We start from the raw sequence: 20,442 nt of genomic DNA, 5'->3' as shown, positions 1-20,442 counted from the left end.
TTCTTTTTATTTGACTGTATTTGTTTTAAAGACAGTTTAATGTCAACCAACAGTTTGGTTTGAGTTGTTCTCCTTGTGGAAGGATCCATAAATCATGAGTTGTCGCCTCCTGGTGGCTGAGGGAAGAAGAACATGAGCTACATCCTTGTCTCAAAAATACCAGAAGACAAAACCACCTCTTAAACGTCTCCAAAGCCAGCGGATGAACCAATGACCCCCAAAGGAGGAGGAAGGACTGGATTTAGTAAAAGTAGCAAAAAATAATGCAAAACATGCTGAAGAAATGCTTCTGGATTCACTTCATGGTTCCAACAATCAGACACTTACAGCATTTACTACATGATTAATATGTTTAGGAGACCAGTCATTGATGGTTGTGGAATGAAAGAGGAGGACATCCTGACTCCTGCTCTGCAGATGTTTGAACACGTTGAACATCTCAACGCTGTGTCGACATAACGTCAACAACTTCCACTGAAATATTCTCAATGAGAAACCGATGCTAGCGTTAGCAAGAAGCCTAGCATGCTGCTATGTTAGTTTGTACTAAATATGATCAACTGAAACTAAAGCAGTTCATAAAGTAACACAGGAACTGTGCAGCTGACTGTGGTCCTGAGGGACATCTTGGACCTGTCTCTGGCTCAGACAGCGTCCCCCCTGCTTTAAAACCACCTCCATCGTCCCGGTGCCAAAACACTCCACAGCAACGAGCCTCAGTGACTTCAGCCCAGTTGCACTCAGCACCACCATGAAGTGCTTGGAGAGGCTGGTCCTGGCTCAGCTCACATCCTGTTTGCCACCCACACTGGACCCCTAAAGTTCACCTACCGCAGGAGTCGATGTACGGAGGACACAACCTTCACGGCACTCCACTCCTCCCCTTCTCCCCTGGACATTAACAACACATGTGTGAGAATGATGATCACAGACTTCAGTTCAGCACCGAACACCATCATCCCTCCAAACTGATCACCACTCAGGGATCTGCACATCCAAACCCCTCAGTATCTCCATACTGGACTTCTTAACAGACCCCAATCTGTCTGGTTAGGGTTACAAACTTTAACACATGAAAGGAATTCAAGATTTAATTTTATATGGAATTAAAATGAGAAAACTCACCAAAAGAATTGTGAATATGGTGAGACATCTGGAACTCACTGGATGTCCTCTGAATGGGTCAAAGTGTCTTCATGTGCTGGTGAGACACGTGGAAGACATTCAGGATGTCCTCTGAATGGGTCAAAGTGTCTTCATGTGCTGGTGAGACATGTGGAAGACATTCAGGATGTCCTCTGAATGGGTCAAAGTGTCTTCATGTGCTGGTGAGACATGTGGAAGACATTCAGGATGTCCTCTGAATGGGTCAAAGTGTCTTCATGTGCAGGTGAGACATGTGGAAGACATTCAGGATGTCCTCTGAATGGGTCAAAGTGTCTTCATGTCCCGGTTGTCTCTTTGAAGGGCTGATGGGTTTCTGACTGAATCTCAGAGCTGTTTTCCAGCAGATAAATGTGAGGACATGTCTCTTAGAGACTGAGGACATGAAAAAGCCTGGTGACCTTCAGCTCACACAAGGTCATGTGACTTTTCTATGGTAGATATTCAAGAGGATTCTAGTACTTAGATTCATACATTTGCTCTTTATTATATTGTCACTGTGGTACATGTTGGGAATATGAATCCTGTTTACTGGTTTAATCCCATCAGTGACGTCCCTCTGCTGGCCAGGACCAGTCACTGCACCTCATGTTGTTTCCAATAAAAGTCCTTTATTCACATTAGAAATAGGGCCGGGACTTTAGCGCGTTAATTATGATTAATTAATTCCAATATGAATTAAGATTAATTAATTACACATAAAAATAACGCATTAAACATTTTTTACGCATTTTTACATTTATTTTTTGCACCGCGGAACGTTTCTCACTGGATGAGTTTCGGAGGACCGATTATACTGGAGCACCAACTAGCGTCCATGACTTCAGACAACAACAAACCACAGTGAACATGAACGAAAAAGCTGATGAGACCGTGTCGGGTGGCCCCGTGAATGGGAAATCTTATAATAAACACACGGATGGAAGCGTCGATAAGAGCGTGGTTGTGTGCAAGCTGTGCAACAAGGAATTCACATCGAGCCTCAAGTATCACCTCAACGCTAAACAATTAGCAGCTAGCGTGGACGTACAAGGACCCACACCCAACCCACACTGCACCAGAGGACTGGTTTAAGGACCAGGGTAACTAAGACCACGTCTGAAAAAATAACCAATGTTCTGAATGTACTTGAAAGTATTGGTCTACTTAAAAAAACATAGTTTACAGAAGGTCTACTTACCTATAGGCTACCTGAATTTCTGAAAGTACTATATTTCTAAATATGCTTTTGCTACACTTGTCTGCTGGAATTGGTTGAACAAAAATAAAAATCCATGTGAAAAAAATTACTTCTCACTGTTCTCAGGTCAAATATTTGTATGTATAATATATGCGATTAATTTTGATTAATTAATTACAAAGCCTCTAATTAATTAGATTAATATTTTTAATCGAGTCCCGGCCCTAGTTAGATACAAACAATTATATTCCTGTGAAGCCAAAGTAATACATGGAGGCACTAAACGTTGTACTATTACCGTAAATGCTCAAATAGTGGCCGGGGCTTTTATTTACAGAGGCAGCACAGCGCACCGGCTTGTATTAGGGGCAGGCCTTTATTTCTTACTTACCGGTATCTTCTGTTATAGAATTGTATTATTTAAATAAAATAATGGGCATAATTACAGTAGGCTAATATCATTTATGGCATATGCGTTCAGCACTTCCTGCAACCATTTACTGATAGGCTACCGGTAGAATGAAACCGGTAGACCTATAGCTAATCAACTTTCTGGAGACTAAGCATTTAGAAATGAATCCGTAATAAACCATAGTGTCAGTCTTAAGTTTATCGCGTATAGCGCTTTATTTGCAGTGTTCTCCTCGTCGTTGTCCTCATCCTGGGCTACTTGCGTGCGGTTCTCCTCCCCCCGCTGCCGGAGCTGTGCCAGCGCATCCCTACCAGCGGCACATGGCTGTCCCGCTTTGAAGCGATGGATGAGATCATCTTCACTCCCGTCATCTTTCAAACTTTGACGGACTTTCGGATCATGTCCTTGTCCAGCTTCTCCCAGGCAGCGACCCCCCAGTTCACGAGCAGGTGGCGGGCTCTCGTGTTACCTCCAGCAGTATATTCTTTAATTTTACATTTTTTCAATTTTTTTTTACCCCCGGCCTGTATTTGGGACCGGCCTTTATTTGTCCATATCGACCGCGCCCCCGGCTACTATCTGAAGCCCGGCCACTAATTGAATCCCGGTCTTTATTTGAGGATTTACGGTATATAACCTTAATAAAAACACAAGTACATGATATTATCTGTCATTTAACCTTCTTCAGAGGTTTGATGAAGCTTTAAAAGGTTTTTGTTCAGAACAAACCTGATTATGTGAAATTATATTTGATTTAACTGAACACATTTAGAAAGATTTGAAGTTAAAATCGTCTGAAAAAGAATCACATGTTTATATTTTACTTCTGTCATTACAAACAATCCTTGAAAATCCCTTTCTTTTATATTTTAGTAACCACACAAACAAACAAGGACAATTTATCACACTGATATATTTGTCTCATATTGGGGGGGCAGATGAGACCATTTGATTGAACATGTGACACATAAAGATTAAGATTAAACCCTAATTAGGAGCCAACATCTAAATGATGATTATTGATTCATCCACAGAGATATTAAAACACACCTCGCTGAGCTCTTTCACACGTTCATCTGCAACACCACAAGTCCCAGAGAGCTGTGGACCCCCAGAGTCCAGACCAGCTCAGGTAACCCTCACCTGCTCCACCTGCACCTACACCCACATGGACCTACATCAGTTGTACAGACTGAAATATGTGGTGAGCAGAGAGGAAGGTTCTCCACCAGCAGGACACAGAGACACTGAGGAACCAAGGACAGAACCAGGAGAGAAAAAGAACCTGACAATAGACCTCAAGCTGAAAGCAAACCCAAACCCAAACCCAGGATAAAGAGGTTCAGTGAATGTGGTGCTGAAGGTGTGGAGGTGGATCAGTGTGTCAGAGGAGACTCTGTAGAAGGTCAGAGAGCCAGCAGGACAGTCCACATACACTGCTACTCTACCAGAGGAGGAGGACAAGGAAGAGAAGAAGGAGGAGGAGGTGATGCGTGTTTCTGTGTTATTGTGACGGACAGAGTAACCTTCAGCAGAGCAGATCAGACTCCAGGACTGATGATTGTATCCAAACCAACAGTCATAAAAAATTCCTTTCCTCTTGATTCCTCTGTAACTCACTGATACATAAATTTCTCCGCTCCACTCGACCTCCCAGTAACAGCGACCAGTCAGACCAGTTCTACACAGCAGCTGACGACAGGAGTCAAATCTGTCTGGATGATCAGGATATGACTGATACTCCTCCTTCTTCACACGTGTCACCTTCCTGTTGTTGTCAGACAGTTTGAGTTCTCTGTTTACTGTGTTTGTGTCGATTGTGAGTTCACAGGAATCTGATGAGAGAACAAGACACAATACAGCTGCAGTTATTAATCATGTGTTCATCTAGTGACACTTTGATGATGACATCACAGAGGTGAATGAGTGATGTCACAGTGTAATGAATCCAACTCAAAGCTCACTTACACTTCTCCAGACCTGGTGTCAACCATCGGACTCCAGCAGGCTCCACCCTGAAAGGAGGAGGGGGGTCAGAGCAGCATGGAGACATGGACATGACATCACTCTCATACACACAGCTTGGTCCTTCATGTCCACATGGACCACCTCTTCTTCTTCTGATCATCTATTATCATCAGTATTCTACTGAGCATCATCTTCCATGTCCCTCAGTGTCCTTCAGCAGTCAGTGAATCAATGTTTAAACCTGCATCAAGTGGTTTCTTTGTCCTTGTGGTTCAGTGACAACAAGCTGTGAACACAACATGTGATCATCTAAAGGAGTTCTGTCAAACATGATATCAACCAGCTGCTTCCAAATGCAGCAGGTACACATCAACATGATGGTTCATCAACAATTCTCTTTCTTATAGCTGTTTTTGGTCTCCACCACCTCCTGGGGGTAATATCTATGTCTCTAGCTGCTAAACGCTCCTTTATGTTCCCCAGCTGGTCTCTGACTCAGTGTGTCTGCTGGTTACTGCTCAGCAGGTGGTGAACTGTGGCTTCATCACAGCTTGTTTGATAAAAACTGCTGCTGCTGGAAAAACTAGACTGATGGTCTGTGGCTGCAGTCTCTTCATACCTGAGAGTCTCCAGTCTCCAGTGAGGATCCTTCACTCCATCAGACAGCAGCTTTACTCCTGAGTCTCCTGGATGGTTGTAGCTCAGGTCCAGCTCTCTCAGGTGGGAGGGGTTGGATCTCAGAGCTGAGACCAGAGAAGCACAGCCTTCCTCTGTGGTCAGACAGCTTGACAGGCTGCAGACACACAAAACAACACACATATCACATGACCTGAGGGAGCTGTGAGGGCTACAATGTCACTGCAGGACTGAGATACTGTTGAGTACTGAAGGTTTACATCAACATGGTCACTGACTGGTTTCCAGTCACAACTAAAGACCCACTAAAGTCCATTGTCACGGCGAACGCCCTCTCTCATCAGGAAATAGGCGGAGCCAACTATCGCTCACCTGCGCGCACCCGAGTAGATCAAGGGTGCGTGCGGCTCCAACTTAAGGGCAGGAGAGACTAATTGTTTGAACCAGGAAATCGCTAACGGGACGTGAGGATTTGTTTCTCACGGAAGCATTCCTGGAGCTGTGCAGGATTTAGGACCATTCAAAGACTGAATAGAACAGCCGGTAAGAGAACCGTTCATCAGACTATTGTTGACTTTTGCACGCCATTTGGCGTCGCGGTGCAGATGAGATAATGCACCTGTGTTTGTGAGCTAACACCTGTGTTGTGGTTTGCTTGATGCAGTGTGGTTCTGGTATGCATTCTGATAGAACAATGTTTATTTATTCATTGCATTAAACTCACTGCGTGGCTATTTAAATGTTTATTTATAAAATGTGCTAAACTCACTGCGTGGCTATTTAGATGTTTGTTTATTCATTGCGTTCAACTGCTTGGTTATTTAAAGGTTTGTTTATTCATTTTGCTAAAGTCACTACTTGGTTATTTAAATGGTTATTTATCCATGGTGCTAATCTCACTGTTTGTCATTCAAATGGTTGGCTATTCATTGTGTTTGGGTACCATTTTAATTCATGTGGAAATCTGTTTGGTTAAAGGAAGGTGCAAATTGGTAAAACGGTTGATGTTTCTGGTTTTAAGGTTTTTCACTTGTAAGCTACTGTAAGCTGCAAATATCTGGGCTGCCAAGAGAAAAGACTAAATAAAAAAGGAAGGAGGATAAAGATCAAAGTGGCCTGGTTATTGAGTGGAACCCAGTTTTAACATTCAGGAATGGTTACCGTCCGATCAAGTGCGGGTTAAGCACAGCGAAGTTGGAGTTACACTTGACATCCATCAACCATCTAATAACATTACTGATGACTATGATTGATTTCCAATGTCTATGAAAATATTTATAAGAGTGTAGATCAGTAATGAATCTTTATCTTTTGATTTCATGCTTGTAACATTCTAAATAATAAATAAACATCCATCAAACTCTCAGCAGATCGTCACTATAGAGACACATTAAAGTCTTCATTCTTTCTCACCTCTGCGTTTCTCCTTTTCATTCACTAATTATATCAAACATGACATCACAAAGCATAAAGAAGAAAAACAGGAGTGTGCATCTCTTCTACCAGATCCTTAGACATCCAGGAGACTTGAAATCGGATTAAGTATCTTTTATTTAACTAAGCTAGTCTGCTAAACTCGTTGCTTCAGCTGTTTTTAAGTAAAACTTGACAAAAACAAGGGAGTCTTCAGGGCGGCTGAGTGTTCATTCTTAACAATGTCTCTCACCCCTGTACCTGTACCTGTTCGAGTCTCTACCTGCGGATACTACCGCCCTCGGACCAGATCTGCTCTATCGTAAACTCTCCTCTCTTACCTACCCCACCCCATGTCCAACACCTCGTCACAGGAGGCCTCTGGAACTGCCAGTCAGCTACTCACAAGGCAGACTTTATCTCTGACTTTGCTATCCAGCAGTCACTTGACTTCCTGGCCCTCACTGAGACATGGACCACACCAGAGAACACATCCACCTCCTCTGCCTTCTCCTTCAGCCACACACCCAGACCCTCTGGCAGGGGGTGGCACAGGTTTACTCATCCCCCCTTCCCCCTCTTCCGGGGAAGTGGCAAAAGAGACTTACCAGCGGCACCTTGACGAAGGGGACACCGGCGTCGGCCGGCCAGCCCCCCAGTGCGCAGAGTCGCCTGCCCCACCTTCCGGCCCAGCACAGAGGGTCAAGCTCCTCTGCCTTCTCCTTCAGCCACACACCCAGACCCTCTGGCAGGGGGTGGCACAGGTTTACTCATTTCACACAGATGGATCTTCTCTCCTTACCCTCTTTCATCCCCCCCCACTGTCTTTTGAATTCCATGCTGTGACAGTTACTCACCAGGTACAATTCAACATTGCTGTCCTCTACCGTCCACCAGGCTCTTTGGGTCATTTCCTAGAAGAACTGGACATCCTTCTGTCCAACTTCCCTGAAAATGGCCCCCAACTCATCCTCCTAGGAGACTTCAACAAGTGACCATCTGACCTTTTACTCCTACTTCCTTCCTTTTCATTGTCACTCAATCCCTCCCCTCCTACTCACAAGCTGGGAATCACCTTGACTTCATCTTCACTAGAAACTTCTCTACAACTAACCTCTGTGGAGTGTCGGCCCTAAGCTGCCCCCGATCAGGTGAGAGTCTCTATTGCAGCACTGGTGTACGCAGAGGGGGCCGGGTGCAGCTCTTGGGGCGGGTCATTGATGGGAGGTACGTCCCCAGATCAATCCTCGATCAGGGTGATATGCTCCCAGCCCCGCCCGCAGGAGCACGGCTGTGCTGAATTGTCCATCAGGGTTTCGGCATAACAGGAGCTGCACCCTGGCCTCTGCTCCAACTTACCGCCCCACCATTGGGCGGTAGGTTGAGACTCCACGTTATTCAACCCTGTTAAGAGAAGTTATGTTGAGATCAACCCCTGGCTAACAACCACCTTTTTTGTCCTAGGCAAAGACGGGAAACCGAGGATGTTTTAAGTTGGGGTTTTTTTATACGTGTTTGAGCCGGTGGAACCGGCAGCAAGCGGACGACGTCCTCACACTAATGTTTTGTTTTTTGTAAATAAAGCCACGCTGACGGCGTGTTAACCCTTCCCCCCCTAACTTTGTGGTTGTTTTGGACCCAGACGCCTCACAAGTGGTGGAGTATGCGGGCAGTCTGACCCAAGCAAACCACAGCATGGAGCATACGGCTGCGTTAGCCGCTTTGCTAAAAAGCCAAGCCGAGCTACAGAATGCTATGAAGGAATTGGTGGGAAGAATAGACAAAGAGAGGAATGCCCCACGGCCTCCAGGCGCCGTTCTCTCCAAACAAAGTCCAGAAGATGATATAGAAGCGTATATTGAAGTATTTGAACGCACCGCTGCCCATGAGCGTTGGCCTGCTGCCGAGTGGGCTAGTATCCTCGCACCCTTTCTCACTGGTGAAGCACAGCGAGCCTGCCGTGACCTGTCCACCGCCGATGCCTACAGCCTGCCAGCCCGGGCCCAGCGGTTCCATGCTTGGACCTACCAGCCGGGAGAGGCACCTCGGGCCAAAGTCGCAGGGCTCCGCCGCCTTGCACACCAATGGCTCAACTCGGGCGAGGGACCGCCATGGATCGAGAGACTTGTGATAGATCGTTGCATACGTGCACTGCTGCCCGATGCTCGCAAGTATGCCGCCCAGGTGAGCCCCTTATCGTTGGATGCGCTGGTTGCGCTCTTGGAAAATCACCAGGTGAGCACGGAAATGATGAGGGCAAGCAGGAGCGAGCCACCCAGGGTCACCCCGAGAGAGCCAGCCAGCTGTGACCGCCGCAGAGCGCTGCCGCCACCCAACACAAGCCAGCCGAGGCCCCCTCCCCATGCTGCGAGAGCCCACCAGGCCCCCCGGAGGTGCTACGTATGTGGTCAGGAAGACCACATCTCCTGGGACTGCCCGGCCTGGGACCAGTATGTCTCCATGGCTTCCGCCACCAGCACAGACGCTGCTCGGCCCTGTCTTCACACCGGCGGCCCCGACCAGCGACATGCCTACGTGCCAGTGAAGAGACGCCGACGCGGTCAATGCTGACGACCTGACTACCGGGACTGTCCCAGTAACCTGTGTTCACGGGGACGTGAAGCAATATCCAGTGAGCTACGTTGCAGTCCGGACGCCTAAGGGAAATGTCGTCGTCCCTGCTGGAGTGGTCCCCAAACTACCGGTGCCACTACTCCTTGGCACAGACTTCCCCCTCTTCCCCCGGTTCTGGGGAAGTGGCAAAAGAGACTTACCAGCGGCACCTCGCTGAAGGGGACATCGGCGTCGGCCGGCCAGCCCCCCAGTGCGCAGAGTCGCCTGCCCCACCATCCGGCCCAGCACAGAGGGGACCCCCGGGTCGAGCTCCGGGCCAGAGGAGGAGGATGGGGGGACCCCGTCGCCTGACCAGGATGCCTTCGCAGAGTTCCCGGTGGTTGACGCAGTGGCAACCGGCCAAAGGGGGGAGTTCGCCACCGCTCAGTGGGAAGATCCAAACTTGGAGGCGCCTCGTCGGAATGTGATGGCGATCGATGGTAACTTGTGCCCTCGGGTGAATGAGCTACCAAACCCACATTTCTGCATAAGGAACGGTCTGTTGTATAGGGGGCTCCAAGCTAAGGGGGGGATCTAGTCGAGCAGTTATTGGTGCCAAAGAAGTATGTTTCACGAGTATTGTATCTAGCCCACACACACCAGCTGGGGGCTCACTTGGGAGTTCAAAAGACATTTGACCGGGTGGTGGCCAGGTTCTATTGGCCGGGGGTGAAAGGTGCCATTGAACAATTTTGTCGTGAATGTCCGGAATGTCAGAAGACAGCACCCCGCCCAAACTTCCGAAACCCCTTAGTACCACTCCCCATTCTAGGAACTCCGTTTTCACGCATTGCAATGGATATAGTGGGTCCGTTGTCCAAATCCAGCCGGGGCCACAAATATATTTTGGTGATAGTTTACTATGCTACGCGGTACCCGGAAGCCATTCCCCTGCGTACGGCCAATGCGAAGAATGTGGCCCACGAACTCATGATGTTATTCAGCCGGGTAGGGATCGCAGAAGAAGTTTTAACGTACCAGGGTACATGTTTTATGTCTAGAGTAATGAGTTCCCTGTACAGATGGCTGAAGGTAAAGCGAATACGCACGTTTGTTTACCACCTACAAACAGACGGCCTCGTGGAGAGATTCAACCAGCCCCTGAAGAAGATGCTGAAGAAAGTGGTGGAAGTAGACGGCAGAGACTGGGACCAGCTCATCCCCTTCGTCCTCTTTGCCATTCGAGAGGTTCCTCAGGCGTCCACGGGTTACTCCCCGTTCGAACTACTCTATGGCCGGCGGCCCCGAGGACTTCTAGACCTGGCCAAGGAGGTGTGGGAAAGCCAGCCTTCACCACATCGTAGTGTGATCGAGCATGTGGAGCGGCTTCAGGAGAGGGCTAAAAAGGTGTGGCCGACTGTCCGGGAACACATGGAAAAGGCCCAGGCGGCCCAAGCCCGCACCTACAACCGAGGCGCCAGCGTACAGGAGTTCCAGCCTGGAGAGAAGGTCCTAGTGTTGGTCCCCACGACTGAATGCAAGTTCCTGGCAAAATGGCAAGGCCCGTTTGAGGTAGTTGAGCGGTTGGGTCTCGTCAACTACCGGGTAGGTCAGCCGGGCCGGCAAAAAGGCCTTCAGATCTACCACATGAACATTCTAAAGAAGTGGCATGCGGCCGAGCCGCTGCCGTACCCGGCTCTTCTGTCCCCTGTCTCTCCCCAGACTCCAGAGGTGGCCCTTGGAGAGGAGCTTGCACCAGGACAGGTACGTCAGCACCCTGGACCTGACGAAGGGGTACTGGCAGGTCCCCCTGACCCCAAGGGCAAGGCCTAAGACTGCCTTCGCCACCCCAGACGGACTGTTCCAGTACCGGGTCCTACCCTTCGGCGTCCATGGTGCTCCCGCGACCTTCCAGAGGGTTATGGATCAAGTCCTCAGGCCCCTGCGATCATTCTCCGCCGCCTACCTAGACGACATCGTGGTCCACAGCGCAACCTGGGTTCAACACCTGGAGCACCTGGAGGCGTTGGGCGCACTACGTCAGGCCGGGCTGACGGCCAACGCAAAGAAGTGCCGGCTACCTGGGCTACACAATAGGGAGGGGCTGCGTGAAGCCCCAGGTATGGAAGATCAAGAAGATCTAACAGTGGCCACACCCAGTGACGAAGAAGCAAGTGAAGTCCTTCCTGGGGTTAGTGGGCTACTACCAGAAGTTTGTGAAGAACTTTGCCACAGTCGCAGCCCCCCTCCACGAACTGACCCGGAAGAATCTGCCCCACCATGTGAAGTGGACCAGGGAGGCTGCTGCCACATGAGAAGACCTATGCCACGGTTGAGAAGGAAGGTCTGGCCGTGAAATGGACCATCCATCACCTACGGTACTACTTGTGGGGCAGGGAATTCACCCTCATTACAGACCACGCACCCCTGAAGTGGATGGCCCTCAATAAGGATCGGAACGAGCGGGTCACGCGGTGGTTCGTGGAGCTGCAAAACTATAAGTTCAGGGTTGAACACCGGCCAGGCAAAGAGATGCAGCATGCAGATGCCAGGTCCCGCATGCACGAAGATGATGACCATGAAGCTCCTGTACCAAGCAAGGAGCTTAGGGGGGGGGAAATGTGGAGTCTCGGCCCTGAGCTGCCCCCGATCAGGTGAGAGTCTCTATTGCAGCACTGGTGTACGCAGAGGGGGCCGGGTGCAGCTCTTGGGGCGGGTCATTGATGGGAGGTACGTCCCCAGATCAATCCTCGATCAGGGTGATATGCTCCCAGCCCCGCCCGCAGGAGCATGGCTGTGTTTTGTTTTTTGTAATTTAAGCCATGCTGACGGCGTGTTAACCATTCCCCCCCTAACTTTGTGGTTGTTTTGGACCCAGACGCCTCACCCCTCACTGTAACTCCACTTCATGTCTCTGATCACTACTTTGTCTCATACTCTCTTCCGCTCTGCCCAACTAACGACCCCATCTCATCAACTGACTCTGTCCCCGTTCATCACAACATTCCCTCCTCTTGCCTCCTCAGTTGAGGGGAGATCTGATAGGACTCTTTCTCACTCTTACACCCCAACGTTGCCGCAGACTCTCCTAACAACTCTGTCCTCCTCTCTCGACTCTCTCTGTCCTCTTAAGACTCGACAGGCCGGAAGATCCCCTGCGGCTCCGTGGTTGTCTGAACCGATGCGTGATGTGAGAGCATCAGAAAGGAAATGAATTCAACCTGACGACCTGATTGCGTTTCAGTCTCTTCTCTCCTCTTTTTCTGCGTCTATCTCTGCTGCCTAAAGCTCTTTCTACCAATCCAGAATTGAGTCCTCATTTTCTAACCCCAAAAAATTCTTTTATATCTTCTCCAACCTCCTCGAACCCCCCTGTCCTTCTCTACCTTTCTTTTGGGAGACTTTGTCAGCTGTAAAATAGCTGACATACGCTCCTCTTTCTCTAACCCACCTGCTTCCACCTCCATCGCTTCCCTGTTTCACCCCCTTGTGTCCTAACCAAGTTCTTACCTTAGTAACCTGCCCGTCCCTTAACCTGCCCTCTTGACCCCATTCCATCCCATATTCTACAATTTATCGCTCCTGACCTTCTTCCTTTCCTCACCTGTCTCATTAACAATGCTCTGTTTTCCCAACTTTCTGAAGAGGAGAGACTTTTCAAAACATTGGTTCTCACATACCATGCTGTGAATGGATGGGGTCCAGTCTACCTCCAGGACATGGTCAAACCCTCCATGCCAACCCACACACATCAAGCTGCTTGTTCCTCACTAAGAGCAAAACACTCGATTAGATCACGACTCTTTGCTGTCCTGCTCCCAGATGGTGGAAGGAGCTCTCTGATGACATCAGAACCACAGAGAGCCTTCACATCTTCTGCCGAAAACTCCAGACACACCTCTTTAGACTATACCTTTACTAAAACACTAACAAACTGTAGCACTTAAATTGTACTTATAATGGCTCTTATCTATAATATGTCCTGAATCTACTGTATCTACAGTTGAAATACATCTATTGTAAGTCGCTTTTGATAAAAGCGTCAGCTAAATGTAATGTAATGAACTTGTGACGTTTTGTGAAATAACGTTGTGCTTTAAACACTTTATTTAAGCTACTGTGTAATAAATGTTTCATGAAAACACAAACATGAATTGACAAAAGGGATTTTAGTCCACAGACTAGTCTCAGTCTAGATTAGTTCCTCTGGTGACATAGTTCTGGTTCATTTCCTGGTAAAAAAGATGTTCATGAAATCTGAAATCTTAGAGACATATTATTTTTAATCTGACCTGAGAGTCTTCAGGTCACAGTGTGGATTCTTCAGTCCATCACACAGCAGCTTCACTCCTGAATCCTGCAGGTCGTTGTTACTCAGATCCAGTTCTCTCAGACTAGAGGACTGGGAGCTGAGGACTGAGGACAGAACTTCACAGCTTCTCTTTGAGAGGTTACAGCCACTCAGTCTGAAGAGACAATGATTAACAAGAAGAAAAACAACATTCGTGTTAAAATGAAATCTTGATAAAATACAATAAGTAAAAACAAAGAAAAATTAGCTCAGTGAAAGTATTTACGATTTATTTTGTTCTACTTTAAACAAGAGGAACCAAATGCTCTATTGACTCCAGGAAGTACTGTAGTATCAATATCATGATGAGTCAGATATTTAATGTGGTTTAAGAGTTAAATACAAAGATAAACTTCTCTATCCTCTCTCTGACTTGTTTTAATGAAAGATGAAAAATCACAAAGGGAGTGTGAATGGCAAATTCATCTTTATCTTCTGATTTCATGTTTTTAATATTCTAAATTAGAAATAAACATCCATCAAACTCTCATCAGATCGTTACTGTAGAGACACATTAAAGTCTTCAGTCTCTTTCCCACTCCTGCTTTTCACCTTTTCATTAATTAATTATATCACACAGGACATCGCAAGCCTAAATAATAGGAACAACAAGATGAACCTGTGATATTTTTTTTAAACTATTGTGTAATAAGTTTGTCTTGTCTACAAGGTTTTTGTGATGTTGGAAACACAAACATTAATTCACAAAAAGGGCTTTTAGTCCCGAGTTTTATCTCCTACTTTAGTTCCTCTGGCTCCATCGTTCTGGTTGATTTTATGATGAAAAATATGTTTATGAAATCAAAAATCTTGATCAACAGCTTAAAGAAAGATAAACTTAAACAAGATAAAGAATAATCCTTTTTACACTGCGTTGAGCTGATAGTTTAGAGACACATTTAAATTATTGAAGACAAACTAACTTAATCTGACCTGAGAGTCTCCAGGTGACAGTGTGGACTCTTCAGTCCATCACACAGCAGCTTCACTCCTGAATCCTGCAGGTCGTTGTTACTCAGATCCAGTTCTCTCAGACTAGAGGACTGGGAGCTGAGGACTGAGGACAGAACTTCACAGCTTCTCTTTGAGAGGTTACAGCGACTCAGTCTGAAGAGACAATGATGAAGTAAACGTGAACAATAAGTAGAAAAGATGACATCATGTTTAAGTCATGATGAATGAATCTCACTCTTTACTTACAGAGCTTTGTTGGAGGCTTTGACCACTGGCAGCAGCCTCAGAAGAACCTCCTCTGAAGCAGAGTATTTCTTCAGGTCAAACACCTCCAGATCTTCTTGTGATGACAGTAAGATGAAGGCCAGAGCTGACCACTGAGCTGGAGACAGTTCCTTTGAGAGACGTCCTGATCTAAGGGACTGTTGGATCTCCTCCACTAGAGAAGCATCATCTAGTTCATTCAGACAGTGGAACAGATTGATGCTTTTCTCTGGAGACACATTCTCACTGATCTTCTCCTTGATGTACTGGACTGTCTCCTGATTGGTCTGTGAGCAACTTCCTGTCTGTGTCAGCAGACCTTGTACGGCAGTCTGATTGGTCTCTAGGGAAAGACCCAGGAGGAAGCGGAGGAACAAGTCCAGGTGTCCATTAGGACTCTTTAAGGCCTCGTTCACAGCACTCTGGTAAAGACACATTGGTTTGGGGTTGTCTCTAAAGACTTTAAACCACAGGGAGGTGGACAGCAGATTGACACCAGAGCTGATGAAGGTCAGATGTACATGAAGAGCTGCCAGAAACTCCTGAACACTCAGATGGACGAAGCAGAACACCTCCTTGGACAGTCCTTTCTCCTTTCTAAAGATCTGAGTGAACACTCCTGAGCACACTGAGGCTGCTCTGATATCGATGCCACACTCTGTCAGGTCGGATTCATAGAAGATCAGGTTTCCTTTCTGCAGCTGATCAAAGGCCAGTTTTCCCAGAGACTCGATCATCTTCCTGCTCTCAGGACTCCAGTGTGGATCCTTCTCAGCTCTTTCATCGTACTTGATCTCCTTCAGTTTGGACTGGACCACCAGGAAGTGGATGTACATCTCAGTCAGGGTGTTGGGCAGCTCTCCTCCCTCTCTGGTCTTCAACACCTCCTCCAGAACTGTAGCAGTGATCCAGCAGAAGACTGGGATGTGGCACATAATGTGGAGGCTTCGTGAGGTCTTGATGTGAGAGATGATCCTGCTGGCCTGCTCCTCATCCCTGAACCTCTTCTTGAAGTACTCCTCCTTCTGGGGGTCAGTGAACCCTCTTACCTCTGTCACCATGCCAACACACTCAGGAGGGATCTGATTGGCTGCTGCAGGTCGTGTGGTTATCCAGAGGCGAGCAGAAGGAAGCAGCTTCCCCCTGATGAGGTTTGTGAGGAGCACATCCACTGAGGAGGTCTCTGTGACATCAGTCAGGATCTCATTGTTGTGGAAGTCCAGAGGAAGTCGACACTCATCCAGACCGTCAAAGATGAACACAACCTGGTACTCTTTAAACCTGCAGATTCCTGCTGCTCTGGTTTCACTGAAGAACTCATGAACAAGTCCCACCAAGCTGAACTTCTTCTTCAGCACATTCAGCTCTCTGAAGGTGAATGGAAATGTGAACTGTATGTCCTGGTGGTCTTTGTCTTCAGCCCAGTCCAGAGTGAACTTCTGTGTTAAGACTGTTTTCCCAATGCCAGCCACTCCCTTAGTCATCACTGTTCTGATTGGTTTCTTCCTTCCAGCTGAAGCTTTGAAGAGGTCTTCTCGTCTGATGGTTGTTTCTGGTCTGGCTGGTCTCCAGGATGCTGTTTCAATCTGTCTGACCTCATGTTCTTGATTGACCTCTGCAGTCCCTCCCTTTGTGATGTAGAGCTCTGTGTAGATCTCATTCAGAAGGGTTGAGTTTCCTGCTTCAGCGATGCCCTCAAACACAGACTGGAACCTCTCCTTCAGGTTGGATTTGAGTTCACGTTGACAGTTGGTGAAAATCTCTGAATGAACAAAAAAAAGAGACACAAACCAGATAGTGCTTTAATATAATGGTCTAATCTTTAATTATATATATATATATATATATATATATGTATATATATATAAAAATAATTGAGAACTATGAAGGTGGAAATAACTGAAGATGCAATAATTAGACGCTGGTACAAAAAGTCTCTTCACCTTGACCTCGATCTCCTCCCCCAGGATTCAGTTCACCTAAAACAAGATGTTTTCTGTGTTACTTTGTGCATTTGTAGTGTGATAATAGCTGGTTTATACAGTCTGTGATCAAATTCAACCCTACACTCTTCATGTGGAAAAGTTCCTCTTAGTGAGTGAAAACCAGTTATGAGACTCTATTTATAGTTTGGTTTTTGATGCCCCGTTATGACATTTATTAAGATTGGTTTTTTAAGAACAATCTAATTAATGTCAGTTATTCAGTGTTCATACTTGCATGTGACCAAACAGCTTCTAATGAAACGCACAACATTACAAAGCCGACAGAGAGCAGACAATCCATGAATGAAACGCCACATGAAGCACATCCATCAGAGGGGGAGGAGCTTCAGAAGAGCCCCTCCCTCCTGAGATGAGGAGGATTTATGAAGCACATTCCTCATCTTTACTTCTGTTGTATCTTTATTTTACGCATCTGATGTCTTTGTTCTTTTTTAACAACTTACCTGTAAAGTTCATTTTGGATAATTTTTCAGCCAAATTGTTCATTTGCATCTCTTCCAAAACCTTCACGGCCACCTGAACCGAGTCTGTGTCGTAGCACCGAACCATCAGGTCCACTGTGTCCATCCTGTCTGCTTTGTGCAGGTCACAGGGTGGGATTGATCGGAGGTCTTCTGGGATTGGATTGTTTTCCAGGTGCCACTTGAACTCTTTGAACTCCTCCTCCTTGAGATCCTTTAAAATGTTGAGGATGTCCTTCTTAACTTTCTCCATCTTTCCTTTTTAAAGACACCTAAAACGGTAAAGAACAATCACTGCTCTGCTTTTAAAGAACAAACAGCATTGTGTTTTAAAGATGGAGTTATATTGATCATTGGATTTGATACACAATCAAGTAGAATTCTTCTCCCTCTTTCACCTCTGATGAAGTCAGCGTCCTCTTGGTGGACACAAGTTGGATGAATCTGTGAATATTGGGGAAGTTTGAAGGCGTCTCACAGCTTCACCTGCAACAACATTAATGCATTTATCAAACTAAATCAATTTATAATCAAATAATCGTGAACCAGAAAGTAAATGGAGCCAAATCCAGGACAAAATATTTGATCCTTTGAAAAACAAAATTTAACCTGTAAAGTTGACTTTTAGTCCTGAACATTGGAAATTACAACAGTGTTTTTCAGATAAAAATAAGTGAAGGAACAAAGTTTTGGGTTTGAAGTAAGGCTGCAACAATAAATCAATAAAAATAAATTAAATTAAAAGTGTTGGCAACGAATTTCACCATCAATTTGTTGTGTCACGTGATTATTAAATCACTCCATGAGTTGTTATCCAATTTTATACCAGTCCTCACATAAATGCAAAACTTTTTGGATATGACAAAAGCCCCCAAAAGGCAATTCAACTGTAAGAATAATAACACTTATTAATCAAGCCTTGTTGAACAGGGGGTCAGGTACATCTCGTGCTATGACAAAAGAAACGGACCTGAAGAAGGTCACAAAATCAATTACCAGAGGTGTGGACTCGAGTCATGTGACTTGGACTCGAGTCAGACTCGAGTCATGAATTTGATGACTTGAGACTCGACTCGACAAAACGTACAAAGACTTGCAACTCGACTTGGACTTGAATACCGATGACTCGTGACTTGACTTGGACTCGAGCCTTTTGACTCGAGAAGACTTGCTACTTCCCATGAAAACTGGGGGAAAACATTTTCACACCACCGCGCCGCGCTGTTTATCTGCATCTGTCAAAAAAATGTGCGCCACCTGTATGCAGAGAGCGCGCGCTGCCTGCACGACATCCAATCACTGCAGTCCATTTGACCGTATCAACGAGACAGCTCGTTCATGCTTACAAAAATCAGGATTTTTGAACCCGGATTCAGACTCCGATGGAAATCCTCGCCAACATTATGTCAACGTCCGTTTTAAAGTAGTGTAATGAGCTGAGTTAAAGTTATTAGTTAATCAGTTATGCAGATGTTGCATGTGTTCACGTTATGCTCCGTTACCAGCTGTAGTTACGCGAGACAACCCGAGTTTTGGGGGGCCGTGTATGCGGAAGTGTTCGTTCGGCGTGGTGACGGCCAACAGTGACCGAAGTTGAGTTGTTTTATATAAATAAAGCCAGTCATCGCCTCCTTATTTACGCTGCAGCATTGGGGTGAGCGTTACAGTACTATAACACAGTCACAGTCGATCCACCGTTACCCTTCCCTTCGTAGTCTAGGTCTGTGAGGCAGCGCACCATCACCCAGGGTTCCCCGTCCCCACTATAATAAAATGACTCGAAATGACTCGAAACTAAAATGGTACGACTTGTGACTCGACTTGAGACTTGTTGGCTGTGACTTGTGACTCGACTTGGGACTTGTTGGCTTTGACTTGTGACTCGACTTGGGACTTGCTTCGTCTTTGACTCGACTTGACTCGGGACTCGATGGCAATGACTTGAGACTTGCTTGTGACTTGCCTAACAGTGACCTGATCCCACCTCTGTCAATTACCCTCCATGACAATAATCACAAGGCTCAAATGAACAGAAACCTCACAGTTCAAAACACAAATGCTAACCGCTAAGCTAGCGGAAGTTAGCTAAGAAGTAACTTAGTACACAAAAACGACTCTAGCCGCTAAGCTAGCGAGCATCACAAACTGTCCCGCCAGCCGACAACACATTTAAAGTTATGAAGACTCGTTATAGTACAGTTATATCTCGTGTATTACCGCTACGGAGACGTGAAAACCAGCGGAGCATTTCACAGGAGTCTCGCCGAAAGCAGGCTGCTCTGTGCGGGCTGAGATGAGGCTGACCTCCCGGTGCTGGAGGGTCTGACGCTCCGTGAACTACACCTCAGTTAACAAACTGTTAGCAGAGATGGTTCCCTCAACGGTCCCGGCGTCCATACCCAATGCTAGACCGAATATCATTATTAAACAAATAACACAAAGTGGCGCATCATGGCTGGTTGACTTGAACTGAGTCGTCTTTATTGAAACGCAGGTTCACTTGACCTCTCCTAGGTCACATGTCTATTCAGGGGCATCCTATTGGCTGCCGCTAACACATAACATTGCATAGAAAAGTAAGTACAATAGATTGTCACAATGGAGGGCATATACTCCTATATGTTAACACCCCCACTTGCTCTCACATTGGTACATACTTTAACAACAAACAAAACAAAAAAAAAAAAAAATTAAGGCTTTTCTGCCTTCATCATGCACATTACTTCACATACATGGTTAATTTCCAAACATGAACTTTGCAAACTTAGTCAACTTAAACTGTGTTACAGGTTTTGTCATCACATCTGCTACCATCTCTTCTGTGGGGCAGAAATTCAACCTTATCTTCCCATCACTCACAGTTGACCTCACAAAATGATATTTTATGTCAACATGCTTGCATCTCTGTCTGTTCACAGGATTTTTTGCTAACGCTATTGCACCTTGGTTATCCTCATACACTTTAGGCGCTGGGTATTGATTTCTGTCAATGCCGTCTAGCAGCTGAACTAGGTACAGTACTTCTTGTGTAGTAGACGCTAACGCCATATACTCCGCCTCACAAGTCGACAATGCGACAG

The 20,442-nt window shown here is 46.3% G+C and overlaps 1 protein-coding gene across 1 annotated transcript; it reads right to left on the bottom strand.

Annotated features, from left to right (window-relative positions):
• Positions 1-2,232: 2,232 nt before the first annotated feature.
• LOC119195348 (NACHT, LRR and PYD domains-containing protein 3-like) lies at positions 2,233-19,692 on the bottom strand. The gene is made up of 10 exons (XM_062559553.1): positions 19,580-19,692; positions 17,761-17,806; positions 17,345-17,620; positions 16,839-16,874; positions 14,878-16,657; positions 14,611-14,784; positions 13,619-13,792; positions 5,344-5,517; positions 4,725-4,771; positions 2,233-4,591 (listed from the first exon to the last, which is right to left on the bottom strand). Exons 3-10 carry the CDS (start codon positions 17,613-17,615, stop codon positions 3,936-3,938), a joined length of 3,312 nt encoding a protein of 1,103 aa, XP_062415537.1. The 5' UTR covers positions 17,616-17,620; positions 17,761-17,806; positions 19,580-19,692; the 3' UTR covers positions 2,233-3,935.
• Between the last annotated feature and the right edge of the window lie 750 nt (positions 19,693-20,442).

The sequence above is a fragment of the Pungitius pungitius genome, chromosome 20, assembly GCF_949316345.1.
Source record: "Pungitius pungitius chromosome 20, fPunPun2.1, whole genome shotgun sequence".
NCBI lineage: Eukaryota > Metazoa > Chordata > Actinopteri > Perciformes > Gasterosteidae > Pungitius > Pungitius pungitius.
Note: the sequence above shows the minus strand (reverse complement) of the source record. Positions and strands in the feature narration are given on the sequence as shown.